General features: G+C 40.3%; 1 protein-coding gene across 1 annotated transcript; it reads left to right on the forward strand.

Annotated features, from left to right (window-relative positions):
- Positions 1 to 1,960: 1,960 nt before the first annotated feature.
- On the forward strand, positions 1,961 to 12,048 carry LOC125395599 (uncharacterized). Its single transcript, XM_085680554.2, has 5 exons — positions 1,961 to 1,968; positions 2,165 to 2,300; positions 6,670 to 6,796; positions 6,995 to 7,055; positions 7,992 to 12,048. Exons 1-5 carry the CDS (start codon positions 1,961 to 1,963, stop codon positions 9,988 to 9,990), a joined length of 2,331 nt encoding a protein of 776 aa, XP_085536680.2. The 3' UTR covers positions 9,991 to 12,048.
- The last annotated feature ends 12,643 nt before the right edge of the window (positions 12,049 to 24,691 follow it).

The raw sequence follows: 24,691 nt of genomic DNA on the forward strand, positions 1-24,691 counted from the left end.
CCAAATGGACTGAAAGTTATTATTTTCTCTCTTTAATATGCAAATAATATGCTATTCAAAATAAGTCAAACTCACTTCCATTGAGTGTGGAGAGAAAGTTTGAGATGCAGTCTGCGAGAAAGGATGCTCCCTTACATTATCTCCAAATTACTTTTAGAGCTAAAGTTATAACAATTTACCCCTTGGAAGAGAATTACAGTAGACTCATAAAGGATTAATATGTGCTAGTTAGATAATAGAAAGGAGCTGATAAACAGGTAGAATGGAAACTATTTCACGGTAGTGGGTAACTTAGCAAGGCCCTCAAGTTGGGAGCACTTTTGAAGGGACCATCCAGTTACCAGAGTCTATAAATCCTACTTAGAACAAGCACAGAGTACAAGAAAAAATGATCTCAGTTAAATTGTGAAGGTCATGGAGCAGCTATGAAATTCATGTAGAAATGGGGACATGGTTGGAAAACTGACAGCAGGAAGAAAATTATTGTTAAAATAATCTCATTTAATACATTTGCATTTTAGTATATTAGAGACCAAAACTTGGTGAAGACAAGTAACCAGCTCTACCACTACTTGGCTTATGCCCAAAGGACTCTATATCCTGGTCTACAGTTGCTCAACCTTGTTCATTGTTGCCCTATTCATAATAGGTAGGAAGTAGAAACAACCAAATGCCTTTCAATTGCTGAGTAGGTAACGAAAAGGTAATACATAAGCACAACCGAAATTCTACTCAGCCATAAAGAAAACAACATCGTGAAATCTGCAGTAAAATAATTGGAAGTAGAAAACAAACTGAGTGAGAACCCAGGGGTGAAAAGGCCACATCTTTTATTTTATGCCTATGGGTGTTTTATCTTCATGTACATCTGTACACCACATGTCTGCCTGGTGTCACAGAGGCCAGAAGAGGGTGTTAGAGCCCCTGGAACTGAAGTTTATACACTCTATGGGTCCTAGGAAATGGACCCGAGTCCTCTGGAAGATAGGTCAGTTTTGTAACCTTTAAGCCATCTCTCCGGTGTTTCTATTAAAAATCTCCATTTAAACCTCAGTCTTGCTTCATTTTGACTCAGCCTGAAATTTTTTTCTACAGCAAAGTGTGTATCTGTGTGTTTCTGGCTTCACCCGAATGGAGATCGGTGGTAAAGAGCTCCCGCTTCCCCCGAAAATCCACTGGTTCACTGAAGTAAAGGGTGGTCTCTGTAGGACACTAAGTCCGTGATTTCCTGTGCCCATTCATGACTTCATCTCCAGGAATCAACAAGCAGGACGGTCCACTGAGTACTGATTGACGCCGATCTTCCTTTTTCCTTGCGTCCTGAGAGTCGCAGGATTGCAGGTCGCTGCCCCTGAGATAACAGGGGCCGCTCCGTCTCTGGAGCAGTGGGATAGCCAACCTTGGCAGCTGAGGTGGCAGCCGGGGGCTGCCCCGCGAGCTGTCGAAGCAGGCGCAGCGGCGGGCGGGGCGGAAGTCCCTCACCCGCCATCTTCCTTTCTGGTGACGCCCTCGGCGCGTATCTGCCCTGACACTGAGGGAGTCAGGGTGGCTCGACCTCCGTAGCCATGTGACACCTCCCCGCAGGAACGGTTTTGAGGCCGAGGCACGCGCGGGTGCTGACTGGGTGTCCGATGTCCTGAGTGCCGGCGAGCCGGGCGGAAGTCCCTCTCCCGCGGTCGCGGGGCCGTCCCGTCAGCTGGGGGAGCCGGGGCGCCCGAGCCTCAGCGGCGGTGCCGGGCGAGCCGCTGTGTGGCCGCTGGAGGCCCGGGCGCAGGCATGGTGAGCGCCGAGTGGCGGGCGGGCAGGACTGCCAGGAGCTCCCGGGGTGACGGGACCCCGGCTGTGGGGGAGGGGACCTGCGGGTGCCCGGCGTCCTGAGAATCCCTGAGGGTCTTAGAAGCAGCGTCTGAAATCCACGACTTTGCCCCCGCCCCATCCATTTAGGCCTCAACGTCCCTAAATGTCTCGGTATTTACTGCTTGGCAGACTCGTTCAAAGGAGTTACCCGCATACACGTAGCTGGGACCGGAGTGGAAGAGGGAAATCGAGGTCCTCCTTGACGCGGTGAACGTTTTTGCCTCAGAACTGCTTGTGGACATTGATTTAAAGTAGGATGGAGGCGAGGTGGGACATGACTTTTATTTCAAGCGAGTATTGGCAATAGCGGGGAAGCCTCAGGTATAATATGTGCAAGCATCTCGGGGTTGGGCAGAAAAGGCATTTTGGTTTTTAGGGACGGACGACAATTTTTGAGACGACGTGACTGTAGCAGCTTCAGCTCTGAAATCGTTTCCTCTGAGGTCAGACTCTTCTTTGAATGATAAGTTAAAGGTCCCGGTTCTAGTTCATGATGAGGGTGAATAAGAAAGTGACAAGATTGGGGAAAACGAGAGAAACTTGGAAACATTACATTACAGAAGTATTTTGTAATTACTGATGAGGTTGTTTTAGACAAAAGTGGGTCTCTGGGTAGTTTGTATCCTGCTGAGTAATAGGTTAAAAAATGGATAGGTATTTTAAATGTCATCAGGAGAAATGGTCCTCAAGAAAGAGAAGGCACTGTGAGATGAACGGCCTGTAGTCGGTGCTGTTTCCCCGAAAAGGAATGGGAGGAAGGAAAATAACGTGTGTGGAGATCCCCAAATGTCTTGGCCACTCAGAGTTTCTCTACTCAGTATCTGGAGTGATGAGACCAACAGGATCCCAAGCATAAAATGAAAGCTCTAGAGGACCTGAGCTCTTGCGTGTTCAATGCCTGTGGACGGGTAGGGCACAGACATCTTTGAGGTACACGCGTACAGCAGGTAAAACTTGGACCATTCATGTCAGTTGGGATCAGATGTATCATGCATGAGCTGTGCCTGTGTGGTGAGATGGTCTCACACAGAGACAGGCTTAACCTGAGTCTGGGTTCCCCTGTGAACTGTAAGTGAAACAGTAAGCTCCCTTAGCGGGACTGTTGTATGTTTTGTTTTGTTGTTTTTTGTTTTGTTTTTAATGTGTCTCATAGGTTTTGTGTTTTCACTTTGATTTAGTTCCAGTAATTTTGATTTCTTTCTTGATTTCCTCTTTAGCCTATTCACACCCTTCAATAATGAGTTGTTTAGTCTCTGACTTTGGGTACACACTAAAGATTTGCTTACTCTTGATTTTAAGTTTTATTGCATCGTGGTCTGGTAGGATACATGAGGTTATTTCAGTCGTTCAGAATTTGTTGAGATTTGTTTTGTGCCCCAGGATATAATCTATTTTGGAGAAGTTTCCATGGGCTACTGAGTAGAATATATATTCTTTGATAGTTGGGCAGAATATTCTATAGATATCTGTTACATTCATTTGACATAAACTCTAACTCCTGATTCTGATGTTTCTATTTCTTGTCCAAATGACCTGTCTATTGGAGACCGTGGAACATTAAAGCCACCTAATAGTATTGGATTAGTGTTAATCTGTCTTTAATTTCAATAGTATGCTTTTTTGGATATATTTACTATATATGTATGAGTATCTTGCTAACATGTATGCACCACATGCATGTCTGATGCCTGTGGAGGTCAGAAGAGGGCATTCCTTGAAACTGTAGGTCCCCTGCAACTAGAGTTATGGGTGATTGTGAGCCACCATGTGGGTTCTGGAACCAGCCTCTGGTATGCTTTTTATAAAATTAGGAGCGGCAGAGTCTTTGCATATGCTTAGGATTGTAATGTCATTTTGATTCATTGTTCCCTGTCAATCAACTATGTGTGCTCTTTACAAGCCTGCATCTTTCTTCTCCAGACTGTAGTTTTCTGTTTTACCTAACCCATACAAAGAGGATCCTCTCCCTCCACAAGTCACAGTGCTTTGGGTTTCTGCTTCTCCTGCTTTGTTTTTCTCCATACTCTCTTAAGCCACCACGTTTGCTTTTTCTGGGCTATCACCTACAATCACTCGCTTTCATCTGTTGCCTTGTTTTCATCCTGTACAAAATCAAACTGGGGCTAACTATCCCTGCCCTCCTATCTCAAAGCCTAACCCAAAAGCCATAGGTTTAAATGTCTCCATCCATTTCTTACAGTCTTAAACTCAAAACTGGACTATGATCTCAAAATATTGTTTTTTCCTATTTCAATGAATAGCTTGATACCTGCTTATAAAAAGGGGAAATGCAATGCATGTTTCCAAAAGTCAGTTTTTCTTTTATTCTATATTAAAGAGATTGTGGTTTATGCCATTGTTGTTAAATGCCTGCTATGTGATAAACCAACTTTTTGTTTTCATTTGGGCCAGTTAAATACTGTTACTTTTTCCGTGATCCATTTCTCTCTCTCTGTGTGTGTATGTGTGTGTGTGTGTGTGTGTGTGTGTGTGTGTGTATACATGTGTACATCAGGTGCACTCTCGCACATACAGTTGTGTTTAGAAATCAGATGACAGTCTATGTTGTTCACTACTGCATATGCCAGGTTAACTGGCCCCCAGCTTCCAGGAATTCTCCTGTCTCTACTCCGGCTTGCCATAGGAGTTCTTAGAACTTTGACACTGAACTATAAGGTTCTTTGCTTTGATTTTAGTATAACTATGCCTTGATTCTTCCTGTTTCCAGTAAGAAAATATTTAACTTAGTTTTGATTTCACAGTATTCCACAGTGAAGTTACAAATATACCTTACCATATCTGGCTTTATCTGAGTTCTGGGAGTTCAAACTCAGGCTTACACAGCAAGTGCTTTATATATTGAGCCATCGCCTAGACTTTTCCACTAACATCCTTCTCCTCCTCCTCCTCTTCCTCCTCCTCCTCCTCCTCTTCCTCCTCCTCTTCTTCCTCCTCTTCCTCCTCCTCTTTCTCCTCCTCCTCCTCCTCCTGCTCCTTCTTCTTATTATTATTTTATATAATATATCCCTATCAGTTTTTCTTCCCTCCACTTCTAGCCTCCCCCCACATCTTCTCTTCCCCAGATCCATTTCCTCCTCCATTTCCCTTCAGACAAGAGCAGGCCTTCCAGAAATATCAGCCAACACAACATAGCAAGATGCAATAAAACTAGGAACAAACTTTCATATCAAGACTGGTTGAGGCAACCCAGTAGGAGAAAAGGAGTCCCAAGAGCAAGCAAAAAAGTCAGAGACATACATGCTCCCACTGTTAGGAGTCCCACAAAAACACCAAGCTAACAACCATAACATTTGTACAGAATACCTAGCGCAGACCCATGCAGGCTCATGTGATTGTCACTTAAGTCTCTGTGAGCCCCTATGAGATCTGCTTAGTTGATTCTGTGGGTCATGTTCTCCTGGTGTCTTCAACCCCTCTGGTTCCTGAAGTCTTTCCTTCCCCACCCAATTTCTGCCTAATGTTTGGCTGTAGGTCTCTGCCTCTGTTCCCATCAGCTGCCAGAGAAAGCCTGATGACAATTGGGCTAGGAACCAATGATCTATTCTTAATCAGTTTGTTAATGTTATCTTGAATAATGGGGTATGTTAGTTATCTTTGCATTAGTATACAGTGTACCTAAGAAAAGCAATTGAAGGTTTTTGTAATGATTAGTCTTCTTGTTGACATAATTTGGAATTACCTAGGAAACACGCCCTGGGTACATCCATGAAAGTGTTTGCAGAAAGGTAACTGAGCAGGGAACACCCACTCTAAATCTAGGTAGCATCTATCTTACTTTTTTTTTGAGTTGTTATGATAAATGACAAATGCAATTTAAGACAGGAAAGGTTTAATTCACAGTTCAAAACATAATTCATCCTGATAGGGAAGCCAAGGGAGCAGGAACTTGAAGCAGCTGGTCATATTACATCTGAAGTCAGAAGAAGAAAGTAATGAATGCATGCTAGTGTTCAGCTCACCTTCTCCATTTTATACAGTCAAGGATCTCATGGCCAGCGGATGACCTCACCCACAGTTAAAATAGATTATCTCACATGAGTTAGCATAATCAAGATAAATCTCTCAGGTGTACCCAGATGCCCATCTGCCTGGTTATTCATCACTAACCATTACACATAACCAAAGTCTGAGATGCTAGACAAATAAAAGAGGGAAAAGGAATAATTTAAGTAGAAACCAACATTCCCTGCTTTGTTTCCAGTTCTCTGATGTGGAGTCCGTGCTGCATGATCCTGTCCCCATGAATTCTGCTATGTCCGCCCCCAACCCCACGATAGATTCTACACTCTCAAGACATGATTCAAAATAAATCTTTCATGCATTACTATTTAGTCACATGATGAGAAAAGTAACTTATACTTTTTAAAAGGCTTGTTTTATGGCAAGGTTCAGATAATTCAATCTTGTCACTTAGCTGCATTGCTTTAGATCTACAATGAGGCAGAACATTTATGGCAACTAGTATTGGAGGAGGCCACTCACCCTCATAATCTATTCTTAAAATATGTGATTTTAAAGCAGCTGCTTGTTAACACATGTCTGCACTAGTAGTAGTGTTGGGGAATGATAAAGGCCTGCACACCAGTAGAAAGTGTCATCTCCAGCAACATACTTGGTATTTTGTTATTGTGCTTTACCAAGAATTCAAAGCTGATGTGAGAGAGTAGAGTTATGAATGTAAAAATAAAAATATGATGGGTCAGGATATGTATTGAACATTTAGAGAACACTCACAGATTTTCAATGCTGTGTGTCTTATCTTTTCTTCTGGAAATATCTTGGCTATTTTAGGGCTCTGTGACCTTTGAAGATGTGGCTGTAAACTTCACTGTGGAGGAGTGGGCTTTACTAGATCCTTCCCAAAAGAAGCTGCACAGAGATGTGATGGAGGAAACCTTCAGGAACCTGGCTGCCATAGGTATGAATGAGGTCATACTCATTCTTTTACTTAGTCAATCAGATTATAAGTCTTGCTCAAAAATGTTGCTCCATGATTTAGAATATGGAAAGGGCAAATTTAGTGGCTATTTCAGACATGGTCATGTTATATATAGAATCTAGTATTGTTTTTCTATTATAACTAAGTAAATCAGATTTCCCTGGGTCTGTATTCTAGGAAAAACACAAGAAGACCAGCACATAGACAATGACCACAGATATTCCAGAAGAAATCAAAGGTAATTTTGCCAACTCATGATAACGTGTCTCATAATCTGGAAATGGCCAGTAGTTTTTAAAATCAAGTCAGCTTTTTTGGCTAGTTTTCCTGATAGCTTCAAGGTGATGTAATCAAAAGCATTTATCTCCAAAAGTACATATAGGATTAGAAGTATTTACAGTATTGCCATGATGATGCAAGTAAGTGGTACTTTCTAATTGTTTTGTACATACAAACTTTTGTCCAAGCAACAAAGTTAATAAAAAAATAGTGTTTGTATCTTTCTTGAGACTTTGAATATGGAGTATATATAAAACATAAAGAAATTTTATATTTACTCTGGGAATGAACAATCTTAAAGGTATATATGAAAAAAATTAGATAAAGAATAGTTTTTGCTTAAGCATTTTGCATAAAGAATAATCAAGTACATTTACCTGTGATATAGAAGCAAATATGATCATTCATGCCCTCATTCCCAGCTATTAGGAGTCTGAAGGAGTGCCGAATTTGAAGGTAGCCCATGCATCGTAGCAAGAGATTAACCTTAAAACTAAATAAGACCTAGATATTCATTGTTTCCAAACTAATTAACCTATGAGAGGTATTAAGAAGTCCCATATGATTGGGCTAGGGAAATGACTCATCAGGTAAAGGTATTCACTACCAAGCCTGATGACCCAAGTTCAATCTCTGACACCTATATAATAGAAGAAGAGAATCAACTCTTACAAGCTGTCCTCTGACTTTCTTATGCACATCATAGCATGTGCACACACAAATAGTAAATAAATGTTAACACAAAAAGAAACCCTATATAAATACAGTGTCTTGATATTACCTGTCTCTACATGCTGTAGAATCTTCAGTCATATTCAGAAATTCTCAGGAATTCTGCTGGTAGGGAATTTATAACTTTATTGGTATATTTTCCTTTTTTTTTTTGTTTTTACAGAAATGAAGTTGTAGAAAGTCTGTTGGAACATAACAAAGATAGTGAATGTGAAGAAATCTTCAGACAGATTCCCAACACCATTGTGAACAAGAAAATTTCTCATAGAACAATGATTTGTGAAAGTCATGTGTATGAAGACAACATGCTCATTGGTCATTCAGCTCTTAATGTGTCTATGCCTCTTCAGACTACACACAAACCTTATCAATACGAGCTATGTGGAGAGAGTCTCTTTAAGTTTGGGGAATGTAAGAAAGCCTTCATTTATCCAGAATGCTTTCTGAAGCATGAAGACACTGACACTAGACAGAGCTCCTATGAATTTAACCAGTGTGAGAAAATCTTCAAAAGTAATGGTTGCATTCAAATACGTGTGAATAATGAAACTAGAGAAGAAATATGTATGGATAAGCAGGATTATAATGCCTTTACTTATCCTGATTTTCTTCAGTATGTTGAAAAGATCCACACTGGAAAGAAACCCTATGTATGTAAACAATGTGGGAAAACCTTTTCTTTTTTGAGTAACATTAGAAGACATGAACGAACTCACACTGGAGAGAAACCATACAAATGTAATATATGTGATAAAACCTTCACTTGTTTAACTAACTTTCAAGAACATGAAAGAACTCACACTGGAGAGAAACCCTATTTGTGTACACAATGTGGGAAATCCTTTTCTTTTCTGAGTAACATTCGAAGACATGAACGTACTCATACTGGAGAAAAACCATACAGATGCAATATATGTGGTAAGGCTTTCAGTTATTTGACTAACTTTCAAGACCATGAAAGAACTCACACTGGAGAAAAACCTTATGTGTGTACACAATGTGGGAAGGCTTTCACTTACTACTATTCTTTTCAGACACATAAACGATGTCATACTGGAGAGAAACCCTATGTCTGTAAGCAGTGTGGGAAAGCCTTCAGTTATTACAATTCTATTCAGACACATAAACGATGTCACACTGGAGAAAAGCCCTATGTATGCAAGCTGTGTGATAAAGCCTTTACTACTCTCAGTTCTCTTCGATATCACGAGAGGATTCACAGTGGTGAGAAGCCCCATGTATGTTTGCAATGTGGAAAAGGTTTCAATTCTTCCAGTACCCTTCGAATACACGAAAGGACTCACACTGGAGAGAAGCCCTATAAATGTAAGCAGTGTGGGAAAGTCTTTAGTGTTGACAGTTCCCTTCGATACCATGAGAGGATTCATAGTGGGGAAAAACCCTATGTATGTAAGCAGTGTGGAAAAGCCTTCACTCGGCACACCTCCCTTCGATGCCATGAAAGGATTCACTGTGGGGAAAAACCCTATGTATGTAAGCAGTGTGGGAAAGGCTTTATTTCTTCCAGTAACTTCCGAAAACATGAATCAACTCATTCTGGGGAGAAACTCTGTGTATGTAAAGTATGTGGTAAAGCCTTTACTGATCATAGTTCACTTCGAAGACATGAAAGAATTCACAGTGGGGAAAAACCCTACGTATGTAAGCATTGTGGAAAAGGTTTCTCTTCTTTGAGTGGTTGTCAAAGACATGAACAAATTCATACTGGTGAGAAACCCTATGTCTGTAAGAATTGTGGGAAAGCTTTCACTAATCCCAGTGCCCTTCGAAATCATGAAAGGATTCACAGTGGTGAAAAGCCCTATGTATGTGAGCAGTGTGGGAAGGGTTTTATTTCTTTTAGTAAGTTTAGAATACATGAACGAATTCACACTGGAGAGAAACCATATAAGTGTAAACAATGTGTGAAAGCCTTTACCGGTCATAGTTCCCTTCGACGTCATGAAAGGATTCACAGTGGAGAGAAACCTTTTGTATGTAAACAGTGTGGGAAATCCTTTTATACTTTAAGTGATTGTCAAAGACATGAACAAATTCACACTGGTGAGAAACCTTACATTTGCAAGCAATGTGGGAAAGCCTTTACTCGTTCCAGCTCCCTTAAAATACATGAGAAGACTCACACTAGAAGGAATTCCTAAGTGTAGAACATGGGAAATTATTCTTAACACGGCAATGCATAGAGCAGAGAACCAGTGTCATGTTGTCTGAAGGAATGCCTTTAGTCATGTTGGCTGTATTTACAGACATGCTAGTTCATACTATAGTGAGAAATCTTAAATAGATGTGCAGATGTCTTCAGTTGGTGGACCTCTGAAAATTTACCCAGTATCCAAACTTGTATAACAAAGTTATCGGTGATGAAACAATTTTCAGGATTTTGTGAAAATTCCTTATGTATTAGAATTCATAATTTTTTTAAGATTTTTTTATTTTTATTTTTTTATTAAAAATTTTCACCTCCTCCCACTTCCCTCTCCCTTCCCTCATTTCCCCTCCCCCTCCCTCTCCAGTTCAAAGAGCAGTCAGGGTTCCCTGCCCTGTGGGAAGTCCAAGGTCCTCCCCGCTCCATCCAGGTCTAGGAAGGTGAGCATCCAAACAGACTAGGCTCCCACATAGCCAGTACATGCAGTAGAATCAAAACCCAATGCCATTGTCCTTGGCTTCTCAGTCAACCCTTCTTGTCAGCCAGGTTCAGAGAGTCCAGTTTGACCACATGCTCCATCCGTCCCAGTCCAGCTGGCCTTGGTAGCTCCCATTAGATCAGCCTCATCATCTCGGTGGGTGCACCCCTCGTGGTCCTGACTTCCTTGCTCATGTTCTCCTTCCTTCAGCTCCTCATTTGGACCTTGGGAACTCAGTCCAGTGCTCCAATGTGGGTCTCTGTCTCTATCTCCATCCATCTTTTTAAGATTCTTGTGAATAAGTTTTGAGAAAGAATATTGCATTAATTGGTCAATAATTGAGAAAATAAGTCTCTGGAATGTTTACTTCTATTTTTTATTCTGTAAATAAATTTTCAGATGACTTCATCTCTAAGGTTTCTTTAAACAGTGAGTCATGAATTTAAAAGGTAGTCTCTTTTTAGCCAAGTCATGTATATTTTCATATTGGATTCATATGTAACACAATGTGTTCCTAATATATTTTAGAGTAATATTAATGAACTGTTGAAATGAAGTTTATTTGTAGAATTTCTCTATTGAGATCAGGTAGCAGCTTCTTTGATGTTTTTTGTCTTGTTTTATTTTGTTGGGGTTTTAGGGTTTTTTTTTGTTTCTATTTTTTGGAACAAGGTTTCTCTGTGTCGCCCTGGCTGTCCTAGAACTCACTGTTTAGACCAGGCTGGCATCTAACTCAGAGACCTACCTGCCTCTGCCTCCCCAATGCTGGTATTAAAGGCATGCACCACCATGCCTGACTCTTTGATATTTATGCTGTATCTTATCTATTCTTTTCCTTATTTTGACTCATAGTCCATTATGGCAGAGAAATCATTAAGTAGAAGAGTGTCTATCATTGTGCCCACAGAAGTAAATAGTGTGCATTTTAAGGGATCAGTTGAAAATATAAGAAGGACACGCATTCTCAGTGACCTGCTTCTGCCAGTTATGCCATACCTCATCCGTTTCACCACTCCCAGTTACTCCTTTGACTAGGGGAAAGCCCTGGTGATCTAGTCGTTTCTGGAAATGACAGAGCATAGTTGTGCTATTTTACCGTAACATCTCAGTGCAGTCCAGTTGGTTACTTCTCAGGTCAGATGTAATTTTACATTTTGTGTTTTTGTATTTTAATATGTGTTTTCTTGAAAATTTGCACACTAGGGTTCTCAACTATTTTTTGGTCAGTTTTCAGATTATCAAATCAAAAGATACCTGCAAATATCCTACCATAATCATATATTAGGTAGAATATATGCCAGTATTTTCCCTTAATGTCAAATTATTATCCTGTGCTTAAAGTAATGTCACCTTTATCCATGTGTTAATTTTACTTCAGACTTGTGTTGTAACTTTTACTTTGTCCTTTGTACTTTACTCATACCAAAAGACACATGCTAGGTTAAGTGCCTTTTTACCAGAGACTACAGGGTCCTTACCTTTTGTGAACTAATATGTAATGAGTTATGCTTCTAAATTGGGTCATAAACTATAAGTGATCATGTGTTTTCTCATTAAAATCACTTTTCTTTTTAACTGTTTGTTTTTTGAGACAGTACCTTACTCTGAACTCAGGTTGACCTATAATTCACTATTGGGGTAACATAAGTTATAAGAGCTCATAAGAAGCCTGACCTAATGGGCCAGTCAGTTTATAACCTAATGTAGACTCCGTGTGATTTTCTTTGGAACTTGCCGACTGTGGGGTACTGGGCGGGACAGATACCCCAACAAGCTGACCTTCATGTTACATATGGCGCCCATGTGGATAACTGCATCCACAGAAAGCCTGAGAAAGCTTGGGAAAGAATAAAGCATGTTTTCTTGGTAGCAGCAATTTCTCGGGTCTGCTTTGCTTGCTAGAGGCAAGCAAATGCTCTCATCTAAGAGATGCTTCCTGACTCAGCTTTAGCTGCAAAACATTGTAGCTCCTTTAAGAGGTCCTGCTGCGAAACACTTAAACGGTGTTGATGAAAAGCTGAACAAATGCTTTTCAGCTGTAACAGGAAAAAAGATGCGCTGTTTTAAAGTGCTGGCTTTCTGGGCCATCCTGCCAGGGCAAACTCTGACTCTTTCAGGCAGGCAGTTTGACTGAGTGTGGTCTGTGAACAGAATGCTGCAGCTTTCTTGCTAGCAGGGACCTTGAAACACTGTGGAGTTGTGACGATAAAAATAGCTCTGGTGGCTGGAAAGCTAAGGAATGGGCTGTATCCAGCCATCAAAGCCACGGCTCTCCATATTACTTAGTAAATTAAAGGCTCATGTGGTCAGAAAAAGAGAGATATACAGTAAAGAGAGATTCAAAGAGGAAGAAAACCTCTAAATGGTTTACAGTGTGTTAAAAATATATGCAGGCTAAAAGTTAAAGTTCTTAAAGTAAAAAAAAAAAGAGAGAGTAGTTGGGTGTGGTGGTACACACCTTTAATCCCAACACTAGGAGGCAGAGGTAAATTGAACTCTGAGACTTTAAGGGGCAGGGGTAGTTGACCTCTGTGACTTCAAGGTGTGGTAGCACACACCTTTAATCCCAATGCCTGGGAGGCAGAGACAGACAGATCTCTGAGTTCAAGGTGTGGTAGCATACACCTTTGAGCACAGCACTGGGGAGGCAGAGACAGAGGGATCTCTGTGAGTTCAAGGACAGCCTGGTCTACAGAGTTATTCCAGGACAAAGATATATACAGAGAACCTGTCTCAAAAAGCCAAAGGTAAAAAAAATAATAAAAGAAATAGAGGTTAAAATAAAGCCATGTAAAGATGGAAAATAAACAGAGAATCTTGATACTGTATGCTGTTGTGCTCTCTTTAAATTGTTTAAATGCTGAGAAAGGAGCAACAGCTGCTAAAAGACTTTTGTTTATGAATGCTGCTGAATTAATCCAAGATAGATATTTTGAAAATACCTTGGCTTCAAAATTGAAGTCAAAAGGTATGTTACTTTGGAGAAGAGATTTTGCTTTTGTTTCCACAGAAAATGAGAGGCTCTGGATTTATTCAGAGTTAATAAAAATCATCTTTGACCAAGGGAGACCACCTGAGCAATCTCCGGTAAAAACAGATGGCCCAGATGTTTGAATTCTACATCCAGAACAAATTCAAGACTGCTGCCTGAGATGATAAAGACTCACAGGATACTCCAGTCACGACTTAACTATAACTCTAAATTTTCTTTAGGTCCCCATAAAATTATCAGCACCCCCAACCAGCAGGAAGTAACCTGAAATACTATGCCCACATTCCCAAGAAATGGACTATGGGCATTTTCCATTGTTTTTTTTTTTTTTTTTTTTTTAAAAAAAAGAGGAAAATGGTGCTGGAGAATTGTCTGTATTCTGTCAATCATGTATTTTAATAAAATGCTGATTGGCCAGGCAGGCAGTATAGGTGGGAAAGCTAGACAGGAAGTAGAGGTGGAGCAAAGAGACTGGGAGTATTCTGGGAAGCAGGATGCTCCCTCTGCCACTCCTGCGCAGACCACTGAAGAGGCAGCATGTAAGCTGACAGTTGAGAAAGGTACTGAGCCGTGTGGCTAATGTAGATAAGGATAATGGGGTAACATAAGTTATAGGAGCTTATAAGCCTGACCTAATGGGCCAATCAGTTTATAATCTTAAGGAATCTGTGTGATTTCTTTGGGATATGCCGGCTGTGGACTATGCGGGAACAGATATCCCAACAAGCCGGCCCTCATGTTACACACTATTTTAAGGATAATACACCTGAGTCATTACACGATGCTTAAAAGTTAGTCTTAAATTTCTGAAGGATTTGTTTGTTTTAGAGGAATCACTTGATACTAAACATAAAATGTCCCCCCATACTGCATTTCTACTAGACATGTATACACATGCCTGGCTACACTGTAGGTGTGAATACAATTATGTCTTTGATAATTAGTATTTCTTACCAGGAAGGCTGCAGTAACGGAATAAAAGGAAACCTAAGCCTTTAGAACTCAGTACAATTAATAAGGGTAGGTGCGGTTCTTTTACATGTTTTAAAAATACAGTTTCTCCAAGTTTAAAGACTTGCACAGAATTTTTTAGTTTTTGTTCATTTGAATCACTGAGGGACATCTACCTCTGAATTTGTGTGACTTTTATCATAAGATTTGGCCTTGTTGTGAGTCACCTCAATCTTCTAGATCCATGTTTTGTTTTAACTTACTGTTTATTGTTTAGGCATAGTATTTTGTACAAAACATTGTTCTTCAGTAAATACAATTGTTCTACTTTGGTGGTATGTTTCCAAAAATCCAAGCTTAAATAAGTATATTATAGGTTGAAAATACATTTGATACACGTTACTAAACTTCAAAGCTGAGTCTAGCTTCAGTATGTTCAGATCATTTTTATTAGTCTATAGTTAAACAAAATCACCTAAAACAATGGTTTTATAATATGTTGAATATATATAGTTCACCAAATACTGTAGACTATATGGAATGGCATCCATTTCTGTGCTTCTGAACTGGTGCTGACTTACTGTGCTACTTGCTACTACACACTTAGCATCATCAGAGACTATTCTTAAATAGCTCGACTTCAGACTGAGCTCATCCTTTTGAAAAGCGAAGATATTTTCTACTAGTGTATTTTATCCCCAGCATCTTCACATGAGCAAGACCATCCTGAGCCAATGATCATTCTTGCCTCAGTTCAAATGTGCAATTCACCTGTTCCCAGTACACATGTACTGCTTAACTCTCCTGGCATTTGTATTAGTTACTTTTGTATTGCTGTGATCAAACAGATGGCAGAACAACTTAGCAAAGGATATTTCCTAACTTATGTTCTCAGTCCATTAATATGAGGAAGGCATGATGACCACAGAAGTCATGAGATCTTACAGTGATATGTAACTACCTTCCATATTGTTCTACTCCCATGAAGAGGCACCATGACTAAGGCAACTCTTAGAAAAAATTTAACTGGGGGTTTGCTCAGTTTCAGAGGGTTAGTCAGTTATCATGGGGAACATGGTGGCTTGCATGGTTCAAGAACAGTGGCTAAAAGCTACATCATGATCTGCAGGTCAAGAGTGAACTGGGCTTGCTGTGAGCTTTTGAAAAATCTAAGCCCATACTTCCTAATCCTTTCACAGTTCCACTCCCTGGTGACTAAGCATTCAAAAATATGAGCCTATGTGGGCCATTCTTATTCAAACCACACAGTAACTGGCAGACAAGAAGCTACTGGCAGGAAATAAGTGGATATAATCCTCAATTGCAGGTCTGCTCCTAGTGATGTGCTTCCTCCAACCAGTCCCTACTTTCAGAAAGCTCTACATCCTCAAAGGGTAGAAGCTGAAAGTAAAAAAACAAAAAAAACCCCAATAAAACCAGACTGAGGGACTGTCCAGGTTCAAGCCACAGACTCAGTTGGGCAATATGTATAAGAAAGTTATAAGAACAACAATCCCAAGACAGAGACAGGGTGTCTTACCCTCATTTGGTTGCTGAGTATGCGTTTCCTGTCATTTTCAAGCATTCTTTACATACCATCACATAAATAGAAATATACAAAACCATGCTAGGTTTATCTAAGCATTTATGTATATATTCACATTAAAAATTAAACTGCTACAAATACTGTCATAGTTTATGAGAAAAATAGGTTGTGAACCTTGGAATGTTTACCAAATGGGAAGAAGAACTGTTAAGGACCATGAATGATTACAGGTAACAGGGAATCTGGAAAGTGTATCTCTTGTGAGGAAAGTCATTGTCTTAAAGTCACAAAGGCATCCTCATTATCACGTTTCCATACTCAGTAGCTCCTCAACCCTGTGTCAAGGGGTGAAACGTGGATGTGAACACTGAGGCACTCATTACAGGCTACTACACTACTCACTTGTAAAAGTAAACCTGCTGTCCTGGTCTGTCACCTGGATACCCTGTCCCTTTAAGAGACAAGCCTGGTCCACTCCCAATCTCCCTCCTCTCCAGCTCTCCTCTCTCTGTCTGCCCTTCTTCTGGAGAGGCAGCTTTGGCCACTCTCCCTTCCCTTTCTTTCTCTTTCTTCTCTTCTGTCTCCACTTCTCCCTCTTCCTCCACAACTCCTTACTCATACTGTTCCCAATACCCACTATGCTCAAACTCTATGCTCAAACTCTCTCTGCATGGCTTATCTGTCTGTCTTCCACCTGCCACAGCCTTGGATCACCTGCTTCTTGAATGATAACAGTGCAGCCTTGTGAGAGTGACTGCTATTGTTTTATATGTATATGCATATTATTTTTTATGTATATGGTGTAGGATTTATGCCATGCTAAAATCCTTTATTTCCTATGCTGTGTGAGTTTATGTTTCCATTTGGGATTATGGAACCTAAGGTTTCTAATTATTTCTTAGTACTGTCAGGTTTATGCTTCCTGTAATAAGGAGACTTAAAACATACAATGTATGTTATTCTGCTGCTGTATACAATGACTGGTGCTGATTTATTTTAATAGCATGCAGGATTCAGAAAATTTCTCATTACCTCTCACTAGTACCCAATTATCATTTAAAAAGAAAAGAGCTGAAAAGAGCAACATGAAAGAGAAGTGACTAGACCATCTGGAAGTCCCAATTTCTCAGAACCTCAATTTATTCACAAATTCATAAGGAAAATCCGATAACCCCCATGTCTCAAATAGAGTTATGTTTATTGCCTTGTCTTATTTGCAGAATAACTTGGAATAGAGGTCAGAGAGCTGAATCCAGAGACTCCAAGTTGGGGGCCCACACTAAGCGTGAAAGGGAGAGCAATGCCGCTCCTTTTAGAGATTTCTGGGCCTCTGTCCTCCCCTGCACGTGGCCTCCAGCTGCTCAGCACAGTCAGAAATGCTACAGAGCCCCAGAAAACAGGAGATGCATGTTTGAGTTTGATGTCTTCTCTGAGGTGGTCATCCTGGTTTCAGGCCACTATTTTCTGAAGCACCTTTAGATTGTGAAATGGGTGGAGTCACACTTTACCTTCAGTAGATTAATGGGGTCTGTGGGCTGGGTGTACAGCTCAACAATAGTGTCCCTAATTAACACGATCAGGAACCTGAATTCAATCTTAGGAAATGAGGGCAAACAAACTGAAATGATGTTTATAGAGTTCCTTAGGCATTTGGAGTTTTCAAATTTGATAGCCTGCTTAGGGAAAAACCAGGAAATGTGGTGAGGTGAAGCTTTTCTCAGGAAGGACAGAAATTTCCACATTGGGAAGCAGAAACAGTGTGCCACTGCAAGGTCCCAAGCCCCCAAAATGGCAGGGCCACTGAGAGTGTCCTAAAGGACAGGCTGGGCTCAGCTCAGGCTTATACTCGACCCTCAGCTAGGCGGCCCTCCTAGCTCTTCTTGCCCCTAAAGTTCCAGGCTATTTAGCTTGCACACCTCTCTGCCTACAGTGAGGCTTTCCCCAGCTCTTTGCTGGCCTCTCTGCTCCCAAGAGGTAGCCTGGCAGCTTTTGACTCCCCCAAATGCCTCTGGCTGTTCTCTGCCATCTGCCACCCTGCACTTTCATATTTGCAATAAACCCAACAATACCTCGGCCTGGTTCATTGTTTCACTGTGCCCTTGCTTACAGCTGTAATGGCCTCCAAATTATGGCCTTCCTTGTGATTCCAGGGCTTCCTTTTAGCTGTGTTACCTCTCAGGCTTGGGAATGTGCTCACCCTTCTAAATACTTAATTTCTCTGTGATTTTGGGTACAGCTTGTTCTCTGAGCTAAGTCATATAATTGTTTTTCTCTTTCTATTTGTGTGTGTGGGCTGGTGTGTGTGTGTGTGTGTGTGTGTGTGTGTGTGTGTGTGTGTGTGTATACAGATGCATGCACCCACACATATGTAAAAGGAACGGTGGGCCGCTTCCCAGCGCCCGCCCGGCTAGCTTTACCTAAAATAATTACATGGAAACTGTATTCATTTAAACACTGCCTGGCCCATTATCTGTAGCCTCTTATTGGCTAACTCTTACATATTGATTATCCATTTCTAATAACCTGTGTAGTACCACGAGGTGGTGGCTTACCAGGAAGATCCTAACCTATGTCCATCTGGGGCCGGAGCTTCATGACGACTGCCTGACTTTGCTTTCTTTCTCCCAGCATTCTGTTCTGTCTACTCCACCTATCTAAGCTGCTGTCCTATCAAAAGCCAAGGCAATTTCTTTATTAACCAATGAAAGTAACACATAGACAGATGACTCTCCTATATCACGCATATCTGTATAGAAGTCATTTTTCTTTGTTTGTTTTGTTTTTTCAAGCCAAGGCCTCTGTGTACCCCTGACTGTCCTAATACTTGCCCTGAAGATCAGGCTGGCCTCTAATTCACCAAGATCTGCCTGCCTTTGCCTCCCTAGTGCTGGGATTAAAGGCACATGCCACCACCCCCTGCTGGACATTTTTTTCTATCACCCTCGATCTTATTTTTTGAGTTAGATTTCTCTAACTAATTATATCAGTACTTTAAAGATGACTGACTTATTTGTATTTTCTAACAGTTGATAATAAGTTAGCAGCTTTTACAAGACTAGAACGTCACACTCTGTAATGATTTTGAATTAAAGCTAATAAAGAAACTGAATTAGTCATTCTGAGGGTAAACACAGAACAAATTTGTATCTAGCTGTTAATGCTGCCTCTTGCAAAGGCAAGAAATAGGCCCCAGGGTGAAATGAGAACAAGAGGGAGTCTAAGATCTAGCATTGCCCTAGGGCAAACTGAAACTCAAGGCTACCTTCCTGCTGATCTACAGAACCCATCTTGGCAGGTGTGTACCAAGTTGCCCTGGGAAAGCTGCCCTGGGCCCTACATTTTCCCTCTTCATGAGTTCCGATGATAGGACTCAATCATGGGTCCTGACTGTCCAGGAGCTCAAAGGGATGATACTGGAACCTCAATACCATCAGTAGAACAGTATTGACCCATTCTTGAACAAAAGCCATCAGTCTGTTGATAAGAAGAAGCCAGATCATTAGGGGCCATTAGAGTTGGAAGCAAGGTAGTTAACCAGGGAGACCAGCTGAGCAAGTTTTATCCAGTTTCCCTGAATGGTCTGTTCTCTATTATTAACAAGGCCATTGAATCTAATTACTCGAGAGTGATTGACACAGAAACAACATTCTTTCCCCAGAATAGGAGGTCCAAACCTCTTAGTATCAATATAAAAATTTATGACTCAGTTTATTCAAATAGCTTAAACCCAACCAAGTTAGCAAAGATGAAAAAGCTAAACATACATTTTTAAGCCTGAATAGACCTTGAACAAGGAAATATATATTTAAACCATTAAGTAATATTTTAATGCTTTTACCTTTTAATATAGTTTTTCATGTTACTGTGATCCTCCCATTACAGAATTTTCCCCACCGTTATTTTACAACTGCAGTTTTGCCTATGTTGTGAATCTCAATTCAAACATCTGACATGTGGGAGGTCCCAGACTACACCCGTACAACCTCCAAAAGGTTGACATTCGTAGGCTTGGACACTGTTCCAAGCCCTCTATCAAACTGCTTAGGTCATTGTCTTCTGCATCACAAGAAATGAACATTTCTGCTTCTGGTTAGCTTTTGGTGCTTATGGTTCTTGACAATATAAAACATTTTATAGCACAGATGTCTCACAGCCTTATAAGTTTATTCTAAGTTTTTTTCTAAAAAAATAAAATCTCTTAAATGTCTTCCTGCAATATCAAGAATATCAAAAATAGGTTAGTCAGGATGACTTAGCTGGTAAAGGCACCTGTTGCCAAGCCCAATGTCCTGAGTTCAATCCCTGAGATCCACATGGAGGAAGGAGAGATATGAGTGACCTATGATCACCACATGTGTACTGTGGTATGTGTGCCCCACTCCCATAAAAACAAAATAAAAATGTAAATATTAGAAAAAAGAATATCAAAAATAAAGCATTTCTTTGGTCCCACCCTCGACAGTGTATACATAGGCTGTCTTTTAGATCTCAGCATGCTCCATTTCACTGTAGTTGGTACTTCTGGTGACTACCACCTGGCACTGGCATTTCTAAAACTATTAATAAAATTACCTGGTGAGAGTGAGAAGGAAACATGAAACACACAACAAAACACCTCTTGGGAATTTATTAGAGGGGGCATGTACAGGCCTGGGGAGGTCAGTGTGCAGAGAGAGAGAGAGAGAGAGAGAGAGAGAGAGAGAGAGAGAGAGAGAACATCCAGTTTTTAAAAGCTGCCCAGCACATGCATACAAGAGGTTGATGTGACTACGACATACACAGATGGGGGCTCGCGTGCAAGGGCTTATCTGAGTCATATGTGGATGATGCGACCAAACCACACGTGGGTCACGCAGTGCCCTTTAACATCCCTGGGGCCATTAGGCACTTCTGCCTGAAGGCTTGTTGGCACATGCATGGCCCAAGAACCCAGAACTGTCAGCCTTATTATGGCTGAAATCATAACATTCCACCTTGTTGTTTATTATAAAATTCTGGGGAGTTTGGGGTCTTTAATGGGTGGTAATGGGGCATCATAAGGTCTCTCATGACTGCTTCCTGCTGAATTTTGTATGTTGAACCAGCCCTGCATCTCTGGGATGAATCTCAGAGTCTGAAGATACCATAGAGAAAATAAATGCTCTGATCAAAGAAAACAGCAAATCCAACAAATTCTCATCACAAAGCATTCAGGAAATCTGGGACATAATAAAAAAAACCAAATCTAAGAAGAATAGGGGTAGAAGAAGGAGAAGAATTGCAGACCAAGGTCCAGAAAATATATTCAACAAAATTATAGAAGAAAACTTTCCCAACCTAAAGAACGATATTCCTATGAAGGTTCAAGAAGCATACAGAACACCAAATAGACTGGATCAGAAAAAAACATCCCCTTACCATATAATAATCAAAACACAAAGCATTCAGATTAAAGAAAGGATATTAAGAACTGTAAAGGAAAAAGGTCAAGTAACTTATAAAGGTAAACCTATCAGACTTACACCGGACTTCTCTGTGGAAACCATGAAAGCCAGAAGGTCCTGGATAGAGGTACTGTAAAAACGAAGAGACCATGGATGCAAGCCCAGACTACTATACCCAGCCAAGCTATTGTTCCTATCAATGCAGAAAACAAAATATTCCAGGATAAAAACAAATTTAAACAATACGTAGCTACAAATCCAGCCTTACAGAGAATATTAGAAGGAAAATCACAACCCAAGGAATCCAACACTGCCAACACTGCCTACAATAACTCAGACATCTAGCGATCCTTCACAAGCACAACTCAAAGAAGGAAAACACATACACTCTACTACCCCCCAAAAAATGACTGGAGTCAACAACCACTGGACATTAATATCACTTAATATTAATGGACTCAATTCACCTATAAAAAGGCACAGACTTAGAGATTTGATACGAAAGCAGGATCCAACATTCTGCTGTTTACAAGAAACACACCTCAACCACAAAGACAGACACCTACTAAGAGTAAAGGGTTGGTAAAAGGTTTTCCAAGCAAGCAGACCTAAGAAACAAGCAGGTGTGGCCATTCTAATATCTAACAAGTGACATCAAACTAAAATCAATCAGAAGAGATGGAGATGGACATTGCATACTCATAACAGGAACAATTCATCAGGAGGAAGTCTCAATCCTGAATATCTATGCCCCTAATATAAAGACACCCACTTATGTAAAAGAAACACTTCTAGAACTCAATGTAGTCATCAAACCACACACACTAATAGTAGGAGACTTCAACACTCCTCTCTCACCAATGGACAGGACAATCAGACAGAAACCTAGCAGAGAAATAAGAGAATTATTGGAGGTATTGAATCAAATGGACTTAACAGACATCTATGGAACATTCCACCCAAATAGGAAAGAATATACCTTCTTCTCTGCAGCTCAAGGAACCTTCTTGAAAATTGACCACATACTCAGTAACAAAGAAAACTTCCACAGATACAAAAAAATATTAGTAACCACCTGTGTCCTGTCAAATCACCATGGATTTAAGGTAGAATTCAACAACAATGCTACCCCCAGGAAGCCAACAAACTCATGGAAGTTGAACAGTCAACTACTGAATCACCCCTGGGTCAAGGAAGAAGTAAAAAAAGAAATTAAAGTCTTCCTTGAATTTAATGAAAATAAAGACACAACATACTCAAACCTATGGGACACTATGAAAGCAGTGCTAAGAGGAAAGTTCATAGCTCTAAGTGCCCAATTAAAGAAAATGGAGAAAGCACACATTGGAGACTTAACAGCACACCTAAAAGCTCTAGAAAAAAAAAGAAGCAGATTCACCCAGGAGGAGTAGAAGACTGGAAATAATCAAACTGAGGGCTGAAATGAACAATATAGAAACACAGAAAACAATACAAAGAATCAATGAAACAAAAAGCTGGTTCTTGGAGAAAATCAACAAGATCAACAAACCCCTATCCAAACTAATCAAACGGCAGAGAGAGAACACGAAAATGAACAAGATCAGAAATGAAACGGGGGACATAACCACAGGCACTGAGGAAATTCAGAGAATCATTTGGTCTTACTACAAAAGCCTGTATGCCACAAAATAGGAAAATGTAAAAGAAATGGACATATTTTTAGATAAGTACCATATACCAAAGTTGAACCAAGACCAGGTGAACAATCTAAATAGACCTGTTAGTCGCGAAGAATTAGAGGCTGTTATCAAAAATCTCCCTACCAAAAAAAGCCCAGGACCAGATGGTTTCAATGCAGAATTCTACCAGAACTTCCAGGAAGAGCTAATACCTATACTACTTAATGTATTTCACAAAACAGAAATAGAAGAGTCATTGCCAAACTCTTTTTATGAAGCCACAGTTACCCTGATTCCAAAACCACACAAAGACTCAACCAAGGAAGAGAATTGCAAACCAATCTTACTCATGAACATCAATGCAAAATTTCTCAATAAAATACTGGCAAACCGAATCCAAGAACACATCAAAAAAATTATCCGTTACAATCAAGTAGGCTTTATCCCAGAGATGCAGGGCTGGTTCAACATACAAAAATCTATCAATGTAATCCATCATATAAATAAACTGAAAGAAAAAAACATGATCATTTCATTAGATGCTGAAAAAGCATTTGACAAAATTCAACACCCCTTTATGACAAAGGTCTTGGAGAGGTTAGGGATACAAGGAACATACATAAATATAATAAAAGCAATATACAGCAAGCCAACAGGTAATATCAAATTAAATGGAGAGAAACTCAAAGCCATTTCACTAAAATCAGGAACAAGACATCCAGTTGTGCCAGCACCAATTGCTAAAGATGCTTTCCTTCTTCCACTGTATACCTTTAGCTCCCTTGTCGAAAATTAGGTGTTCATAGGTTTGTGTGTTAATATCCGGGTCTTCTATTCGATTCCATAGGTCGACTTCTCTGTTTTTATGCCAATACCAAGCTGTTTTCAACACTGTTGCTCTGTAATAGAGTTTGAAGTCAGGGATGGTAATGCCTCCAGTAGTTCCTTTATTGTATAAGATTGTTTTGGTTATCCTGGGTTTTTTGTTTTGCCATATAAAGTTGATTATTGTTCTCTCAAGGTCTGTGAAGAAGTTTGGTGGGATTTTGATGGGAATTGCATTGAATGTATAGATTGCTTTTGGTAGAATTGCGATTTTTACTATCTTGATTCTCCCAATCCAAGAGCAGGGGAGGTCTTTCCATTTTCTGGTATCCTCCTCAATTTCTTTCTTCAAGAACTTAAAGTTCTTGTCAAATAGGTCTTTCACTTCCTTGGTTAGAGTAACCCCAAGATATTTTATACTATTTGTGGCTATCGTGAAAGGTGATGTTTCTCTGATTTCCCCCTCTGCTTCTTTATCCTTTGTGTATAGGAGGGCAACCGATTTTTTGGACTTGATCTTGTATCGTGCCACATTACTAAAGGTGTTTATCAACTGTAGGAGTTCTTTGGTAGAGTTTTTGGGGTCGCTTATGTACACTATCATATCATCTGCAAATAACGGAAGTTTAACTTCATCCTTTCCAATTCGAATCCCCTTGATCCTCTTATGTTGTCTTATTGCTATTGCTAGAACTTCAAGCACTATATTGAAGAGGTATGGAGAGAGTGGACAGCCTTGTCGTGTTCCTGATTTTAGTGGAATGGCTTTGAGTTTCTCTCCATTCAATTTGATGTTAGCTGTCGGCTTGCTATATATTGC

This window comes from Myodes glareolus, chromosome 23 (assembly GCF_982192425.1).
Source record: "Myodes glareolus chromosome 23, mMyoGla1.1, whole genome shotgun sequence".
NCBI lineage: Eukaryota > Metazoa > Chordata > Mammalia > Rodentia > Cricetidae > Myodes > Myodes glareolus.

What these genes read in the sequence shown, in the direction of transcription:
- LOC125395599 (XM_085680554.2), top strand. An exon ending in CTGAAATCGTTTCCTCTGAG is followed by an intron (nt 2,301 to 6,669) that starts GTCAGACTCTTC and finishes TGGCTATTTTAG; the next exon opens with GGCTCTGTGACCTTTGAAGA. An exon ending in TATTCCAGAAGAAATCAAAG is followed by an intron (nt 7,056 to 7,991) that starts GTAATTTTGCCA and finishes TTGTTTTTACAG; the next exon opens with AAATGAAGTTGTAGAAAGTC.